Raw genomic sequence first — 18,499 nt, 5'->3', positions numbered from 1 at the left:
ACAAACTAGAAACGGAAGGCACTCTACCCAACTCATTCTATGAAGCCACAATTACTCTGATACCTAAACCACAAAAAGACCCAACAAAGATAGAGAACTTCAGATCAATTTCCATTATGAATATCGATGCAAAAATCCTCAATAAAGTTCTTGCTAACCGAATCCAAGAACACATCAAAACAATCATCCATCCTGACCAAGTAGGTTTCATCGCAGGGATGCAGGGATGGTTTAATATATGGAAATCCATCAATGTAATCCAGTATATAAACAAACTCAAAGACAAAAACCACATGATCATCTCGTTAGATGCTGAGAAACCATTTGACAAAATCCAACACCCATTCATGATAAAAGTCTTGGAAAGGTCAGGAATTCAAGGCCCATACCTAAACATGATACAAGCAATCTACAGCAAACCAATAGCCAACATCAAAGTAAATGGTGAGAAGCTGGAAGCAATCCCACTAAAATCAGGGACTAGACAAGGCTGTCCACTCTCGCCCTATCTATTCAACATTGTACTTGAAGTCCTAGCCAGAGCAATTAGACAACAAAAGGAGATCAAGGGGATACAAATTGGAAAGGAAGAAGTGAAAATATCACTTTTTGCAGATGATATGATAGTATATATAAATGACCCTAAAAATTCCACCAGAGAACTCGTAAGCCTGATAAACAGCTTCAAAGAGGTAGCTGGATATAAAATTAACTCACACAAGTCAATGGCCTTTCTGTATACAAAGGATAAACAGGCTGAGAAAGAAATTAGGGAAACAACACCCTCTCAATAGTCACAAATAATAAAAAATACCTTGGTGTGACTCTAACTAAGGAAGTGAAAGATCTGTATGATAAGAACTTCAAGTCTCTAAAGAAAGAAATTAAAGAAGATCTCAGAAGATGGAAAGATCTCCCATGCTCATGGATTGGCAGGATCAACATTGTAAAAATGGCTATCTTGCCAAAAGCAATCTACAGATTCAATGCAATCCCCATCAAAATTCCAACTCAATTCTTCAAGGAATTAGAAAGGGCAATAGGCAGATTCATCTGGAATAACAAAAAAACGAGAATAGCAAAAACTCTTCTCAAGGATAAAAGAACCTCTGGTGGAATCACCATGCCGGACCTAAAACTGTACAACAGAGCAATTGTGATCAAACTGCATGGTACTGGTATAGTGACAGACAAGTAGACCAATGGAACAGAATTGAAGACCCAGAGATGAACCCACACACCTACGGTCACTTGATCTTTGACAAGGGATGTAAAACCATCCAGTGGAAAAAAGACAGCATTTTCAACAAATGGTGCTGGCACAACTGGCGGTTATCATGTAGAAGAATATGAATTGATCCATTTCTATCTTCTTGTACTAAGGTCAAATCTAAGTGGATTAAGGAACTCCACATAAAACCAGAGACACTGAAACTTATAGAGGAGAAAGTAGGGGAAAGCCTTGAAGATATGGGTACAGGGGAAAAATTCCTGAATAGAACAGCAATGGCTTGTGCTGTAAGATCAAGAATCGATAAATGGGACCTCATAAAATTGCAAAGCTTCTGCAAAGCAAAAGACACCGTCAATAAGACAAAAAGGCCACCAATAGATTGGGAAAGGATGTTTACCTATCCCAAATAGCATAGGGGACTAATATCCAATATATATAAAGAACTCAAGAAGGTGGACTCCAGAAAATCAAATAACCCCATTAAAAAATGGGGCTCAGAGCTGAACAAAGAATTCTCACCTGAGGAATACCGAATGTCAGAGAAACACCTGAAAAAATGTTCAACATCCTTAATCATCAGGGAAATGCAAATCAAAACAACACTGAGATTCCACTTCACTCCAGTCAGAACGGCTAAGATCAAAAACTCAGGTGACAGCAGATGTTGGCGAGGATGTGGAGAAAGGGGAACACTCCTCCATTGTTGGTGGGATTGCAAGCTTGTACAACCACTCTGGAAATCAGTCTGGTGGTTCCTCAGAAAACTGGACATAGTACTACCGGAGGATCCCGCAATACCTCTCCTGGGCATATATCAAGAAGATGTTCCAACCGGTAAGAAGAACACATGCTCCACTATGTTCCTAGCAGCCTTGTTTATAATAGCCAGAAGCTGGAAAGAACCCAGATGCCCCTCAACAGAGGAATGGATACAGAAAATGTGGTACATTTACACAATGGAATACTACTCAGCTATTTTAAAAAATGAATTTATGAAATTCCTAGGCAAATGGATGGACCTGGAGGGTATCATCCTGAGTGAAGTAACCCAATCACAAAGGAACTCGCACAATGTGTACTCACTGGTAAGTGGATAATAGCCCAGAAACTTAGGATACCCAAGATATAAAATACAACTTGCCAAACGCATGAAATTCAAGAAGAACGAAGACCAAAGTGTGGACACTTTACCCTTTCTTAGAAATGGGAACAAAACACCCATAGAAGGAGTTACAGAGACAAAATTTGGAGCTGTGACGAAAGGATGGACTATCTAGTGACTGCCATATGCAGGGATCCATCCCATAATCAGCTTCCACATGCTAACACCATTGCATACACTAGCAAGATTTTGCTGAAAGGACCCAGTTATAGCTCTCTCTTGTGAGACTATGCCGGGGCCTAGCAAACACAGAAGTGGATGATCACAGTCAGCTATTGGATTGGTCACACGGCCCCTAATGGAGGAGCTAGAGAAATTACCCAAGGAGCTATAGGGAACTGCAACCCTATAGGTGGAACAACAATATGAACTAACCAGTACCCGGGAGCTCTTGTCTTTAGCTGCATATGTATCAAAAGATGGCCTCTGCAAAGAGAGGCCCATTGGACTTGCAAACTTTATATGCCCCAGTACAGGGGAACGCCAGGGCCAAAAAGGGGGAGTGGGTGGGTAGGGGATTGTGGGGGTGGGTATGGAAAACCTTTGGGATAGCATTGAAAATGTAAATGAGGAAAATACCTAATAAAAAAAATAAAATTTTTTTAAAAAAAATTGTGTAAAAAAAAATTTTATGAATTTATCATTGTTAATAGCTGAGTAGTAATCCAGTGTGTAATTGTACCAAATTTTTGTATCCATTCCTCTGTTAAAGGACATCTGGGTTCTTTCCAGCACTCGGCTATTATAAATAAGGCTGCTATGATCATAGTGGAGCATGTGTCCTTATTACATGTTAGAGCATATTCTGGGTATATGTGTGACCCATCCAGCAGGTCCAGTTATTCGAGGGTCTCGAGGGGACCTCCTCCTAATAACCAAATGGGGGGGGGGTAGAGAGAGACGAGGACCTTGTGCGGTCCTCCACAGGGAAACTGTTCTGGAATGTGTCAAAGCCCCAAATGTATTGAGAAAGGCCCAAGGCTTAAATGCACAAGCAAAAGGGGAAGTACAGACACTTATCAGCGGGAGGGGTGGGACAATACAAGCAAAAGGAGAAGTACTTATCAGTGGGAGGGGGGCAATAGAAATTCTTTCTTTTGGCCACTACAAGTGGAAGCAGGAACTTGGTGGTATAAGGGTGTGGTCACTTGGCAATGATTTAGGGCTGCAAAATCCCGTGGTTTTCGGGATCGATGCGTCAGTGGCCCACTTTTGACCCCCTTTTCTTCTCGGGGGAGAGGTCCAATTCAGAGATCAAGAGTTGTCTTAATAGCACCCAACATATGTGCAGAAGTGGTATAGCTGGATATTCAGGCTGTACCATGTCCAACTTTCTGAGGAACCACAAAACTGATTTCCAGAGAGGTTTTATCAGCTTGCCATCCCACCAGTAATGGAAAAGTATTCCTCTTTCTCCACATCCTTGCCAGGATATATTGCCAACTGAATTTTTGATTTTAGCCATTCTGACTGGTGTGTGGTGAATTCAGGGTTGTTTTGTTTTGTATTTCCTGATGACTAAGGATGTTGAACATTTCTTTAGGTGCTTCTCAGCCATTAGAGTTTCCTCAGTTGAAAATTCTTTGTTCAGATCTATACCCCATTTTTAAAGTATGGTTATTTGATGTTCTGGAGTCTAACTACTTGAGGTATATATATATATATATATATATATGTTATTAGTTCCCTTTCAGATGTAGGATTGGTACAGACCTTTTGCCAATCTGTTTGCTGTCATTTTGTCCTATTGACAAATTGTCCTTTGCCTTACAGAAGCTTTGCAATTTTTGAGGTCACATTTGTCTATTGTTGATCTTACAGCATAAAACATTTGTGCTCTGTTCAGGAATTTTCCCCCGGGCCCATCTGTTTGAAGCTCTTCCCCACTTTCTTCTCTATAAATTTCAGTGTATCTGTTTTCTTGTGGAGGTCATTGATCCACTTGGTCTTGAGCTTTGAACAGGGAGATAAAAATGGGTTGATTTGCATTTCTTTATATGCTGACTGCAGGATGAACCAAACTTTTTAAGAATTATATTACTAACCAGTCTGTGTTTTGGCAATGCTTGTGTGATTTTCCCATTAACCAGTAATTTCTCTCCTTCACAGATAGTTGAGGTCTAGACAGAAGAATCTTATAAAGGTGTCTCATCATGTGGGTTCCTTCACTGTAGCCTTGCCTTAAGTGTGTCCTTTGCAGCTAGGCCTCAATGATATATGTAAAAAGTGACTTTCATTAATTAAAGATCGTTGTGGTATGCCTGGAGAACATAGCAAGAGATACAGCACTCTTCTGTCCAGACCATGGGAAACAAGAGCAGCTGAAACATCTTGGACAGATTTCTACTATTTATGAGTTACTTGTGGCGTCTTAATTTTTTGTGGGCTAATTTTTATTGGTTCCTTCAATCACTTGTGGTTCAAGGACAGCTAAGAAATGTGGAAAAGCTGGGGGCAAAGGGGTGCTTCTCAGAACGACTTCTTATTTATCTTGTCTATCTCTAAATCACCCATTTGCCCATATCTGCTCACTCTGAGGAGATTGTACTGCATAGCTCTGTGTCTGAAACTTAATCATTGGAATGAGAAAGTATGAAAGAGTACATGGGAAATGTATAGCCTACAAATCAGGGTTTATGCTTTGTAGAGATGACTAGGATACATACTAAATAAACATGTATAAAAGGATTTAAAAATTAGGGCTCAGTGAGCCTCTCCAGGGCCTAAGTTACTGTTGGGAGCCGCCCCCACATTCGCCGTTACAAGATGGCGCTGACATCCTGTGTTCTATGTGGTAAACAAATAATCTGCGCATGTGCCAAGGGTATCTTATGACTACTTGTGCTCTGCCTTCCCCGTGACGTCAACTCGGCCGATGGGCTGCAGCCAATCAGGGAGTGACACGTCCGAGGCGAAGGAGAATGCTCCTTAAGAGGGACGGGGTTTCGTTTTTTCTCTCTCTTGCTTTTCTCTCTTTCTTGCTTTTTCGCTCTCTTGCTTTTCTCTCTTTCTTGCTTTTTCGCTCTCTTGCTTTTCTCTCTCTCTTGCTTCTTGCTCTCTCTTGCTTCTTGCACTCTGTTCCTGAAGATGTAAGAATAAAGCTTTGCCGCAGAAGATTCTGGTCTGTGGTGTTCTTCCTGGCCGGTCGTGAGAACGCGTCTAATAACAATTGGTGCCGAATTCCGGGACGAGAAAAAAACTCGGGACTGGCGCAAGGAGGATCCCTCATTCCGGAACCAGAACTGCGGATCACGTTTATAAAGGTTCCCGTAACACAGACTGTTGAGAAGGATTCAACTGCCGAATTCAGAACTCATCAGCTGGGGAACGACGGTGATAAAGTGTTCCCATAAAACAGACTGTTGAGAAGGATTCAACTGCCGAATTCAGAACTCATCAGCTGGGGAACGACGGTGATAAAGGTTCCCGTAAAGCAGACTGTTAAGAAGGATTCAACTGTATGAATTCAGAACTTTTCAGCTGGGGAACGAGAGTACCAGTGAGTACAGCTTTACGAGGTAAGCCCGGCCTTGAACTTTCTAACGAAATTCAAGACAGTCTATCAGAAGTAAAGTGGAATATGTTTGGCCTTGAATTTTTTCTGGTGTTAGGAGCCCTTTTGTTCCTTTTCACATGTTATATAGTGGTTAAGGCAGGGCTGAAAATTCTGGATGAAATTCAGGGCAGTCTATCAGAAGTAAAGCGGGGAGAGAGAGTAGGAGCAAGGAGAAACGGTAAGTATACAGGCCTTTCCAAGGGTCTTGAACCCGAGGAAAAGTTTAGGTCAGGTAAGAATACCTGGAGAGAGATTAGAAGAAAAAGAGGAAAAAGGGAAAAGAAGAAAGATCAATTAGCGGAGGTCTCTAGGAGAAGGAGCCTGTGCTCTGAAGAAACAGACTGGGAGAAAAAAGCGGCTCATTATGAAAGAAAAGGATACCAGCCGCCAAGTAAAGTGCTAACTAGTCATTTAAGGAAAAAGCCAAAAGCGGCTGGCGAAGGCCAGTTTGCTAATTGGCCTCAGGGCAATCGGCTACCAGGTGCACTCCCGCCCTATGCGGAGTCCCCGCCCTGCGTAGTGCGTCAGCAATGCGCAGAGAGGCAGTGCGCAGAGAGGCAGTGCGCAGATTCATTCATTCCCAGAGAGGAACAAAGGAAAATAGAACAGGCATTTCCAGTCTTTGAAGGAGCCGAGGGTGGGCGTGTCCACGCTCCGGTAGAATATTTACAAATTAAAGAAATTGCCGAGTCGGTCCGTAAATATGGAATCAATGCTAATTTTACCTTGGTGCAGTTAGACAGGCTTGCCGGCATGGCACTAACTCCTGCCGACTGGCAAATGATTGCAAAAGCCGCTCTCCCTAATATGGGCAAATATTTGGAATGGAGATCTCTGTGGCGAGAGGCTGCACAGGCGCAGGACCGAGCAAACGCTGCTGCTTTAACTCCAGAGCAGAGAGATTGGACTTTTGACTTGTTAACGGGTCAGAGAGCTTATTCTGCTAAACCTGATAAGAGGTATCAATGGAAGGTCTTACCACAGGGAATGTCCAATAGTCCTACTATGTGTCAACTTTATGTGCAAGAAGCTCTTTTGCCAGTGAGGGAACAATTCCCCTCTTTAATTTTGCTCCTTTACATGGATGACATCCTCCTGTGCCATAAAGACCTTACCATGCTACAAAAGGCATATCCTTTTCTACTTAAAACTTTAAGTCAGTGGGGTTTACAGATAGCCACAGAAAAGGTCCAAATTTCTGATACAGGACAATTCTTGGGCTCTGTGGTGTCCCCAGATAAGATTGTGCCCCAAAAGGTAGAGATAAGAAGAGATCACCTCCATACCTTAAATGATTTTCAAAAGCTGTTGGGAGATATTAATTGGCTTAGACCTTTTTTAAAGATTCCTTCCGCTGAGTTAAGGCCTTTGTTTAGTATTTTAGAAGGAGATCCTCATATCTCCTCCCCTAGGACTCTTACTCTAGCTGCTAACCAGGCCTTACAAAAGGTGGAAAAAGCCTTACAGAATGCACAATTACAACGTATTGAGGATTCGCAACCTTTCAGTTTGTGTGTCTTTAAGACAGCACAATTGCCAACTGCAGTTTTGTGGCAGAATGGGCCATTGTTGTGGATCCATCCAAACGTATCCCCAGCTAAAATAATAGATTGGTATCCTGATGCAATTGCACAGCTTGCCCTTAAAGGCCTAAAAGCAGCAATCACCCACTTTGGGCAAAGTCCATATCTTTTAATTGTACCTTATACCGCTGCACAGGTTCAAACCTTGGCAGCCACATCTAATGATTGGGCAGTTTTAGTTACCTCCTTTTCAGGAAAAATAGATAACCATTATCCAAAACATCCAATCTTACAGTTTGCCCAAAATCAATCTGTTGTGTTTCCACAAATAACAGTAAGAAACCCACTTAAAAAGGGGATTGTGGTATATACTGATGGATCAAAAACTGGCATAGGTGCCTATGTGGCTAATGGTAAAGTGGTATCCAAACAATATAATGAAAATTCACCTCAAGTGGTAGAATGTTCAGTGGTCTTAGAAGTTTTAAAAACCTTTTTAGAACCCCTTAATATTGTGTCAGATTCCTGTTATGTGGTAAATGCAGTAAATCTTTTAGAAGTGGCTGGAGTGATTAAGCCTTCCAGTAGAGTTGCCAATATTTTTCAGCAGATACAATTAGTTTTGTTATCTAGAAGATCTCCTGTTTATATTACTCATGTTAGAGCCCATTCAGGCCTACCTGGCCCCATGGCTCTGGGAAATGATTTGGCAGATAAGGCCACTAAAGTGGTGGCTGCTGCCCTATCATCCCCGGTAGAGGCTGCAAGAAATTTTCATAACAATTTTCATGTGACGGCTGAAACATTACGCAGTCGTTTCTCCTTGACAAGAAAAGAAGCCCGTGACATTGTTACTCAATGTCAAAGCTGCTGTGAGTTCTTGCCAGTTCCTCATGTGGGAATTAACCCACGCGGTATTCGACCTCTACAGGTCTGGCAAATGGATGTTACACATGTTTCTTCCTTTGGAAAACTTCAATATCTCCATGTGTCCATTGACACATGTTCTGGCATCATGTTTGCCTCTCCGTTAACCGGAGAAAAAGCCTCACATGTGATTCAACATTGTCTTGAGGCATGGAGTGCTTGGGGGAAACCCAGACTCCTTAAGACTGATAATGGACCAGCTTATACGTCTCAAAAATTCCAACAGTTCTGCCGTCAGATGGACGTAACCCACCTGACTGGACTTCCATACAACCCTCAAGGACAGGGTATTGTTGAGCGTGCGCATCGCACCCTCAAAGCCTATCTTATAAAACAGAAGAGGGGAACTTTTGAGGAGACTGTACCCCGAGCACCAAGAGTGTCGGTGTCTTTGGCACTCTTTACACTCAATTTTTTAAATATTGATGCTCATGGCCATACTGCGGCTGAACGTCATTGTACAGAGCCAGATAGGCCCAATGAGATGGTTAAATGGAAAAATGTCCTTGATAATAAATGGTATGGCCCGGATCCTATCTTGATAAGATCCAGGGGAGCTATCTGTGTTTTCCCACAGAATGAAAACAACCCATTTTGGATACCAGAAAGACTCACCCGAAAAATCCAGACTGACCAAGGGAATACTAATGTCCCTCGTCTTGGTGATGTCCAGAGCGTCAATAATAAAGAGAGAGCAGCGTTGGGGGATAATGTCGACATTTCCACTCCCAATGACGGTGATGTATAATGCTCAAGTATTCTCCTGCTTTTTTACCACTAACTAGGAACTGGGTTTGGCCTTAATTCAGACAGCCTTGGCTCTGTCTGGACAGGTCCAGATGACTGGCACCATTAACACTTTGTCAGCCTCAGTGACTACAGTCATAGATGAACAGGCCTCAGCTAATGTCAAGATACAGAGAGGTCTCATGCTGGTTAATCAACTCATAGATCTTGTCCAGATACAACTAGATGTATTATGACAAATAACTCAGCAGGGTTGTGAACAAAAGTTTCCGGGATTGTGTGTTATTTCCATTCAGTATGTTAAATTTACTAGGGCAGCTAATTTGTCAAAAAGTCTTTTTCAGTATATGTTACAGAATTGGATGGCTGAATTTGAACAGATCCTTCGGGAATTGAGACTTCAGGTCAACTCCACGCGCTTGGACCTGTCGCTGACCAAAGGATTACCCAATTGGATCTCCTCAGCATTTTCTTTCTTTAAAAAATGGGTGGGATTAATATTATTTGGAGATACACTTTGCTGTGGATTAGTGTTGCTTCTTTGATTGGTCTGTAAGCTTAAGGCCCAAACTAGGAGAGACAAGGTGGTTATTGCCCAGGCGCTTGCAGGACTAGAACATGGAGCTTCCCCTGATATATGATATATCTATGCTTAGGCAATAGGTCGCTGGCCACTCAGCTCTTATATCCCATGAGGCTAGACTCATTGCACGGGATAGAGTGAGTGTGCTTCAGCAGCCCGAGAGAGTTGCAAGGCTAAGCACTGCAATGGAAAGGCTCTGCGGCATATATGAGCCTATTCTAGGGAGACATGTCATCTTTCAAGAAGGTTCAGTGTCCTAGTTCCCTTCCCCCAGGCAAAACGACACGGGAGCAGGTCAGGGTTGCTCTGGGTAAAAGCTTGTGAGCCTAAGAGCTAATCCTGTACATGGCTCCTTTACCTACACACTGGGGATTTGACCTCTATCTCCACTCTCATTAATATGGGTGGCCTATTTGCTCTTATTAAAAGAAAAAGGGGGAGATGTTGGGAGCCGCCCCCACATTCGCCGTTACAAGATGGCGCTGACATCCTGTGTTCTATGTGGTAAACAAATAATCTGCGCATGTGCCAAGGGTATCTTATGACTACTTGTGCTCTGCCTTCCCCGTGACGTCAACTCGGCCGATGGGCTGCAGCCAATCAGGGAGTGACACGTCCGAGGCGAAGGAGAATGCTCCTTAAGAGGGACGGGGTTTCGTTTTTTCTCTCTCTTGCTTTTCTCTCTTTCTTGCTTTTTCGCTCTCTTGCTTTTCTCTCTTTCTTGCTTTTTCGCTCTCTTGCTTTTCTCTCTCTCTTGCTTCTTGCTCTCTCTTGCTTCTTGCACTCTGTTCCTGAAGATGTAAGAATAAAGCTTTGCCGCAGAAGATTCTGGTCTGTGGTGTTCTTCCTGGCCGGTCGTGAGAACGCGTCTAATAACAAGTTACAACTGTTAGGACGAGTTGAGCCATTCAGCAGAGTAAGGACATTGCTGAGATTGTATATTAGTTCTGCTGTGAGACTGTGCAGGTTCTAATGGTTTCTCCCATGTGATTGATGTATATTTATCAAGTCATTCTCTGAAAGGACAGCATGCAATGTTTTTTGGAGACTGAGTACAGCTAAACAGTTCTCTAGAGCCATGTGGGCAAAACAATCATGACATTGTTCCTTGAAACTTAATGTCTTCTGAATGTAGCACTGGCTGGCAGATGGCAGAGAGATTGGAACTAGCTAGTCTTACCTAGTGATTCATTCTCAGAAGTATTGTTCCAACACCAGTATTGGCCATGTATAAAGACAATGTTAGACCCAGAATGATCAGAATGGTCATTCCATTTTGGAGATGCACTGACTTTCCACTATACAGTCCCTAAGAATAAAGACAGTACTTTGAGATGACCTCAAATCCTCTGACACTGCTATCAAAATGCAGACTTGTCCCATCTTCCGTTGAGCATAAAATTGGTCATGTCTTGAGCAGTGGCAAAATCTCATACTTGTCAACATGCTGTATTTGTCTCCAAGATTCAAAGTGTTAATATTTCATTTTTTTCCTTCTTAGATAATGCTGTGACCAGAATGCTTAAGTCCTACTAAAATTAATATATGGCAATCATACTCCCAAAGCTTATGACATTCACAAGAGGAGTCTTCTGTAAGGGGATTGTGGTAAAAGAAGAGAAGCCCCAGGGATAGCTTACTTCTCTTATAAAAGAGATTCAGAAAACTACCGTGTCACTTTTTCCATGTGCTGACTTCTGAAATTTTCATTTATAAACTAGAAAAATGGGACATCACAACAGAGTGAAGTTTTTCACACATTCACCTGACTCAGACTTCATGGATTCCAGAACTGCAGGAAATTAATACCATCTGCTATGCAAAATACAATTATTATATGACTTGTTATGTGCTGTCCTGCTATATAAGACAAAATGAACTAAGGCAGATGTTCACACTGGAACCCATCTGCCATACTTTGAGGAACTCTGAATCTTGTGGGGGGAACCACAGGGAAAGAACTGAGGGCCCTTATCGTGGTAGAATAGTAGTTGTTATGTGTACCTTTATTGGGAAAATATTTTGGATTATAATGTTTGCAAACATAATTCATCAAAAACCCACTCTACTTCCCACAGGTTGATGATGATCCCTCCCCATTGAGCCAGGATGGATGGGTGTCCTCTCCACACCTGTTCTCAGCTCTTGGCTCCTTCCTAACACCTGTACCCCAGTATAGACTAGCTAAACATGATGGAGAATTTTTCAGGAACAGACACTCTAAATCCTAGAGGACCACTCATCTCTGGGCCCATGGACTGACCAATGTCCAAATAGAAAATATTAGTTAGAACACATGTGTGTGTTGCTTGAAAACCATTTCTTCTTGTAATGATATCTTACACAGCAGTAGGATAGGAGAGCATGTTCATTTACGTTCAAAATGATAAAACGTGTGACTTGTGTGGATTATTTTGAATATCAACCTTTGTTTTGTCGATGCATTGATGAAGTGGAGACTTCATCTTTTCACCTAGTTTCTGAAGATTAACTCTGAAAGCACATGCTAGATAAGTGGCATATGGTCCTGTCCTATTTGGGGTGCTTTGGTGAACAACTTCTTATTCTTTGTATATCCAGTTTTCTATAATGGGGATGCAAGATAAGTGTGCAACCCATGTGTGGTTCAGGTCTCTGTCCATGGGAAGGGATTTAGTGGTGTTGGCTGTATGGTCTTTGTGATTGCTAGAACATGAGAAAAACTAGCAAGTGTTTGTCATTTTTCTAGAATTTCAGACTACAAAGCCTTTCTAGAACTACCCTACATTCTTTGTGCAACCATATAAGATCCATCAGGAAAAAAAAAAAAAAGGTAGGGCAACACTTTTATTTTCTGAATCAACCAATTTTTCTAATCAGAATTCCTCCTTATGGTTCTCATGTATTTGTGTGAAAATACTGAAGCAGGGGTGTTTCCAGAAACTGAATTCAATACTCTAATTAATACACAAGGGATATGTGATCATTGCTAACAAAGAGCATCTGACATGAAAATGCTGGGTACATGTGTTCTTTGTCTACCCTTTACATCATTGTTCTGAGCTGAATCTCAAACACAGCTTTACTGAGGGAAATTCTCATAGAACCAGGGTCTTCTACATATTGGATCACTACTCAACCTTAGAAAGATGGAATTTTCAATATGTGCGATGGTACATGAGAATACTTTCTGTGTAATATCCAGACACACTAAGAGCACGATATCCAGACCTCACATATCCAAGATATAAAGCAATGTAATGGCAGGCAAGGATAGTATACTTGCTACTTCATTCTGGCAAGGTTGGTCACTGGGTACAAAATTACATTTAGTTAGGAGTAATGAGTTTGGTGAATTATTACACAACAACATGTTGTAAATATTAATGGATTATGTATTTCAAAACACTTAGTACAGTATAATTTAGGTGTTTCACCATAACAAAATTATAAACACCTGAGGAGACAGATATGATTCTTTCCCAACCTAATCATTTCACAATGTCCACATACATTCATAAATTCTTACCAATAAGCATCTAGAATTTTCACCACTGATATAGGTCAGGTTAAAAACATTGAAACCTTGCATTTTACAAGAAAAATTCTCCCCACATTGTAAAGGGGGAAGGAAGAATACATGAGCTTATTGCATCCAGGTTCAAGAATTTGCAACCGGGAGAGGTGTTAGAATCAAATCTGGAGAGAAAGACGAGAGAGACTTTTAGCTATGTAGAATAGAGGTATTGGAGAACAATAGTAGAGAGGTTGACCAATGTGACTGTGTCATGTGTTTGCTGATTGACAGTTACTGGAGTTATGCGAACTGTTCCAGGAAACAGAGAACTTATATCCTCAGATAATTACATTCAGAAGGATGACACACATTGAGTTAATTATTAAATTTATTTTGTCCAGGTCACGAGTGACTTATTTAAAGACTGAAATGTCTTGTGGGACTATGATAACTGCCTTTTGTTTGCCATCCTATAATTGGAATTCTCTAATATTTGAGGCTAAATGAGTTGTAATGGCTAGAGTTAGACTTTCTCTCCTAGCTCACTCGGTGGATCTAGTCTTTGTCATGGTTGCTATAATCTACCAAGTAAGATGCTTCTGGCATCCTTTTTTCCTCAAAGTGTGATAGGGTATTCAATTCTCCTAGCAGCTTCAATCACTATTGAGAGTCCACAACTATGTCTTTTGGGAACCCACACCATCTGTGCTACTAGAACCTGCAATCTAGAGGTCACCAGCACTGCTGTCCTTTCATCAGGACATGGTTTTCCCTGAAGGAATGTGTGATGATTTATAGCCAGACTCTTCATACCCTGTAAGGTCACTGGAATCCCTGCTTCAAGACTGCCTACCAACATCTTTATTTATCTTGGATATCTCTGCCAAGCTGCATTAGGCCCTTGAAAGCTGCAGGGTAAGTCACTTGAGTGTACCTTGTAGAGCACACTGCAGTCATTAGACATGCACACTTTCTCTATCGAAACTGTATTTTGTCCTATACTACTGTAGACACTGCAGATTACATGCAGGCTATCATGTGGGATGCCCTTCTTTTCATCCTACCCATTCTGTCTCTGACTAACTTTTTCTAATATTGATAAAAGTTGTCTCCACATAGCCAAAAATAACCCACGGTTTAGAAGCCAGAGGAATGATTCAGGCCTGGTTCATAAAAACTCCAACAATTTTTAAGGATACTGTAGCTTCCTAAAAAATATCATTTTAGAACTCTGTACACCTGAAACCCAAAGTGGTACTTGTTCTTAACATATAGGCAATGTGTTTGATAGTGAGGCAAGACTGCCTAAAGACAGGTAAAAGTCACGAGTGGCATATGTGAGGATCATGAACATTCTGAGCTTTCTATACATCTTGTGTCTAAACCTGGAGTCATCCTTAAATTGATAGTATTTAGAGCCAGTGTTTTCCAAGTTAAAAATTAAAGTATTCATTCATTGCAAAGGTTTCCTTGAAGGTTCTGATAGTTTATATACAGAGTCTTGACTGAGACTTTTAGCAAACATTGAAAGAATGTAAACTCACAGGAAGCATATTGCAAACAATTTATTGAGAAGTGATCATCAGGCCCCAGCATCAGTGGCCTCAGAGCCGATGGTTGTCATATCTTTGTCATCTGCATATTCAGCTGCAGCAGAATACGAAAGTTAAAAAAAGATTTCTGCAGGTCCCAAAAACGCGTTCTCTTCTTTTGCAGCCTCTTATTCTACAATAGCATATCAGCTTTTTTGACACTGGAGACACAAAAAGAATCCGGCAATAAGTTTTGCGGTTGGCAGCATGTAATAGTATGTGATCCTATGGGGATATGTGATACAGCATGAATGTGCTATGTTCGACACAGTACAGCCTTCAGCATGGACATCTCAACCAATAACACACTTCATGGGTGTTGGTCATGTACTTGAGAGCCATTCTGATGTGTCTTTATTTTCTGTGTTCCTTTTGTCACAGTGTAGACACTAGGGTATACTCATAAATTGATTCAAAGTTCCTTTACAGAAAGAAAAATTTTTACTAAAACCCAAGTCTAGTCCTGATCTAGAAGTATCTACTCAGAGTATTGGAGCACTCTTATTGTTGAAATTCCCATGTGTATCTTTTTACATTAAAAGCCTTATGAGAAAATAATTCAATTAAAATTACTTTCCTCTCATTACTACTGTTATGAATATAAAAGGAATCAAAATAGAGTTGCCAAGGGAGCCACATTACTCTACCAGTATTCTAGAGCTCATCTTCATCCCTCTCTCAGGAGACTGCAAGCATCCATCACACTGGGTACCACTACTCACATTCTTCATGAAGAGCAGACCCTTCTTGGCCTCCAAAGGAGATAGACACAGCCTGGTCCTCTTCCCCTGGCTGCTCCTCAGTATTAGTCTCTTCATCTGTTTTTTGGATAGGATCAGCCTGGACTTGGAAGGCCAGCAGGACAAGGGCAGAGAGGAGGACAATTGTCTTCATGGCTGGGGGTCACCTGGAGAATTGTTGAGCAGGAGCCCAATGTGTGGAGAGTGAGTAGCCAACTTGCATTTATAGGGCAGAGAAAGGTCTACACTTAGAGAAGGCACTCTTTGATGGGAACTGGGAGAGTCTGTTATCATCAAGATCCCTTTGATGTTCCTCTGTTCTGAAGGCTACTATCATGATGTTGCAGTGTGTGTTCAGTGACATCAGCCCTCCCATTATTAATTATGAAGGGGCCTTGCTATCTTCCCATGTTTCCCATCTGCTTGAGTATTTACCGCTCAGTGGTCAGGGAAGTAAAGAGCTAGGCACTTTGTAATTTATAAAGCTCATGGAACAAAGGATTTTTATGTTTTGAATTTGCAGGACGTTCTCCTCAGGTAGTCTGGAGCAGAGTTTGACTAGGTGGACTGGAGAGTCAGTTCTTTGCATGATTCAGGTATTATCAATCATCCTCCTGTGAGGTAACATTGTGAACTCCCTACTCAGAGCCATTATAGAGAAAGTAAGATGGCCTCATTGTGCCCCTAGTGAATTGAGTTTAAGAGACAGAGTTTGTAAGAATGTAGCTAGAGTGAGATGTTCTGTAGAAGCCAAAGTGTCTGAACACATCTCACAAGAGTGTGGTCCAGGAGCATCTCCATACTTGGGACTCTCAAGCCATGCTTCATTCCACATGTCTGAGATTCTGCAATGTTTTTACTTTCAGAAAATGAGTACTGATCTACAAGAGATGTAATGTAGAGAGGGCCATAAGCTAGTACCCAATCTTAAAAAGTGTCATCACGCCATACATGACCACTGTTCTCTATGTGTTTCATCCCATTTCTCACACTACATACACAACAAAAGGTACAGAACTTCCTGATGTTTTCATTCTCTGTATGGCGTCCCCCTGTCATACATAGCACATCATATTTATGTGTTAATTAATACTATTCATTTGTTAAAATGATTTTATATAGAGGTCTCAAAAAGAATTAGCTAAGCAGCGAGAATACTATTTTACATGCATATTAACCTCCACACCACACACACACCCATATATATGTGCGCGTGTGTGTATGTATGTATATATATATACATACTTATGTAATTGTTTAATGACCTCTTGAATACATCTGTAGACTTTGATTTGAGTTAAGAAGTCCACCTTATATTTCAGACACATTGTTATCTTTCCTGCTCATCACAGAATTGATCTAAGTAGCACTTTCTAAAATATGCATGCTCAAAAGGCCACCATGCTCATGTGAAAGTTTTCTACTATGTAATTTCACATTGTACCCTTCCTACCAGTGTCCGGTACAGAACTGGCTATTGAAGTCTTAGAGACTCCTGAACCACAGAATATATCCTTAGAGAATTTTGCCCTTTTTAAGTACAGCAAAATTTGTTCTGCACCCTCTTTTCATTTTCTTATTGCTTTGTGTTCTCTTTTTTTGTTTCTTACCAAGCCCTGGTAGCATCAGATATCTCAATTGAGGAAAGACATCTACTCATGGACACCAGAGAATGTAGAAACCAGATTCCTCTGTCTGAGGAATTGCATGCAGTCATTTACATACTACTAGGTTTATTGAGCCTTGGGGGAAAGCAGTTTTTTGCTTTGTGAATTTCCAGCTTTGTTGGCTGGAACTTTATGGTTTTACTGCAGATTGATAAAAGTACTATAATGTTTTTCTTATATTCCTCATCCAATCTGATAGACAAAATTGATATTTCAGTATTATAACAGTTCATCTTTATCATGCTTTGACACCAGAAGTGCGTGTACTTGTGTTTTGTCAAATGTTCCATTGAGAGGTTAGTTGGCACATTCTTTCTACATTTGTAAAAAAGATGTACTTATTTTTGTTTTAGAAGTGATTTGGCAGACTGTACGTGTGTGTGTGTGTGTGGCTATTGTCTGTGGAGAGCAGAGTAGAGAGCCCAGTCCTCAAGAACTGGAGTTCCAGAATGCTGTGAGCTGCTATGTGGGTGTGAGAACTGAACCTAGGTCTTTTACAAGAGCACCTAGTATTCTTTACCTCAGAGCCATTCTTCCAGGCCCACATTTCCTCTAATGAATCTTTACCTACTGTTCAAAAAGTCTGGAAATTGTTTCTTTGTAGCATATCTTAAAAATCTTCTTAAGATAAACATTTTTCTTCCTCCAGTTTTTTTTTTTTTATTCCAAACAGCCTGGCATTTAAATCTCTTAATAATATTTCTCAGTTATTTTTCTTTCAATTTAAATCTGTAAGAGTCAAGCTTTGTGTTCTAGTGGCATTAGCAAAATTCCTACCACATCCTGTGTTTAAGTCAGTTACACTTCTTACACACCCTCTGCCACAAGGTAGGAAGTTCCCCCTTCTCATGTAGAGTGTTGAGCATCTTCAGTTTTCCAAGGTATTATATCACATGTGAATGCCAAATGAGATGTTGGGAAGTAGGGTAGTGGTTGGTTCAGGTGGGCCACAGACACTGAAATGATGTTGGAAAACTGAAGGAGCTCTTTGTAGTCCATTGCTATGTCTTCTTGTAGTGAATCTTGTCCAAACATCATCATGTATTCAACTATGTTCTGCAAAGAATATATGTTAACCCCCAGTGGAATCTGAAGTCTCTGGTCTTGCACATGCCCCACTTAGGCACATGGGAGGGCTAGCCCTCTTCCTGTCTCACAGGCATCAGGGCTCTGGTTACCCACAGGAGGTTCTTGGCAAGATGGTTCTCAGCTTGAGAACTTGCATCTTCTTATGCTCTCCTGTACTGCATCCTGGACTCTGAGACAGTGGGG

General features: G+C 41.1%; 1 protein-coding gene across 1 annotated transcript; it reads right to left on the bottom strand.

Annotated features, from left to right (window-relative positions):
* Positions 1 to 14,777: 14,777 nt before the first annotated feature.
* On the bottom strand, positions 14,778 to 15,714 carry Defa34 (defensin, alpha, 34). Its single transcript, NM_001177528.1, has 2 exons — positions 15,543 to 15,714; positions 14,778 to 14,981 (listed from the first exon to the last, which is right to left on the bottom strand). Exons 1-2 carry the CDS (start codon positions 15,712 to 15,714, stop codon positions 14,872 to 14,874), a joined length of 282 nt encoding a protein of 93 aa, NP_001170999.1. The 3' UTR covers positions 14,778 to 14,871.
* Positions 15,715 to 18,499: the final 2,785 nt, after the last annotated feature.

This window comes from Mus musculus, chromosome 8 (genome assembly GCF_000001635.26).
Source record: "Mus musculus strain C57BL/6J chromosome 8, GRCm38.p6 C57BL/6J".
NCBI classification, from domain to species: Eukaryota; Metazoa; Chordata; class Mammalia; order Rodentia; family Muridae; genus Mus; species Mus musculus.
This window is presented reverse-complemented; position numbering and strand designations above follow the sequence as displayed.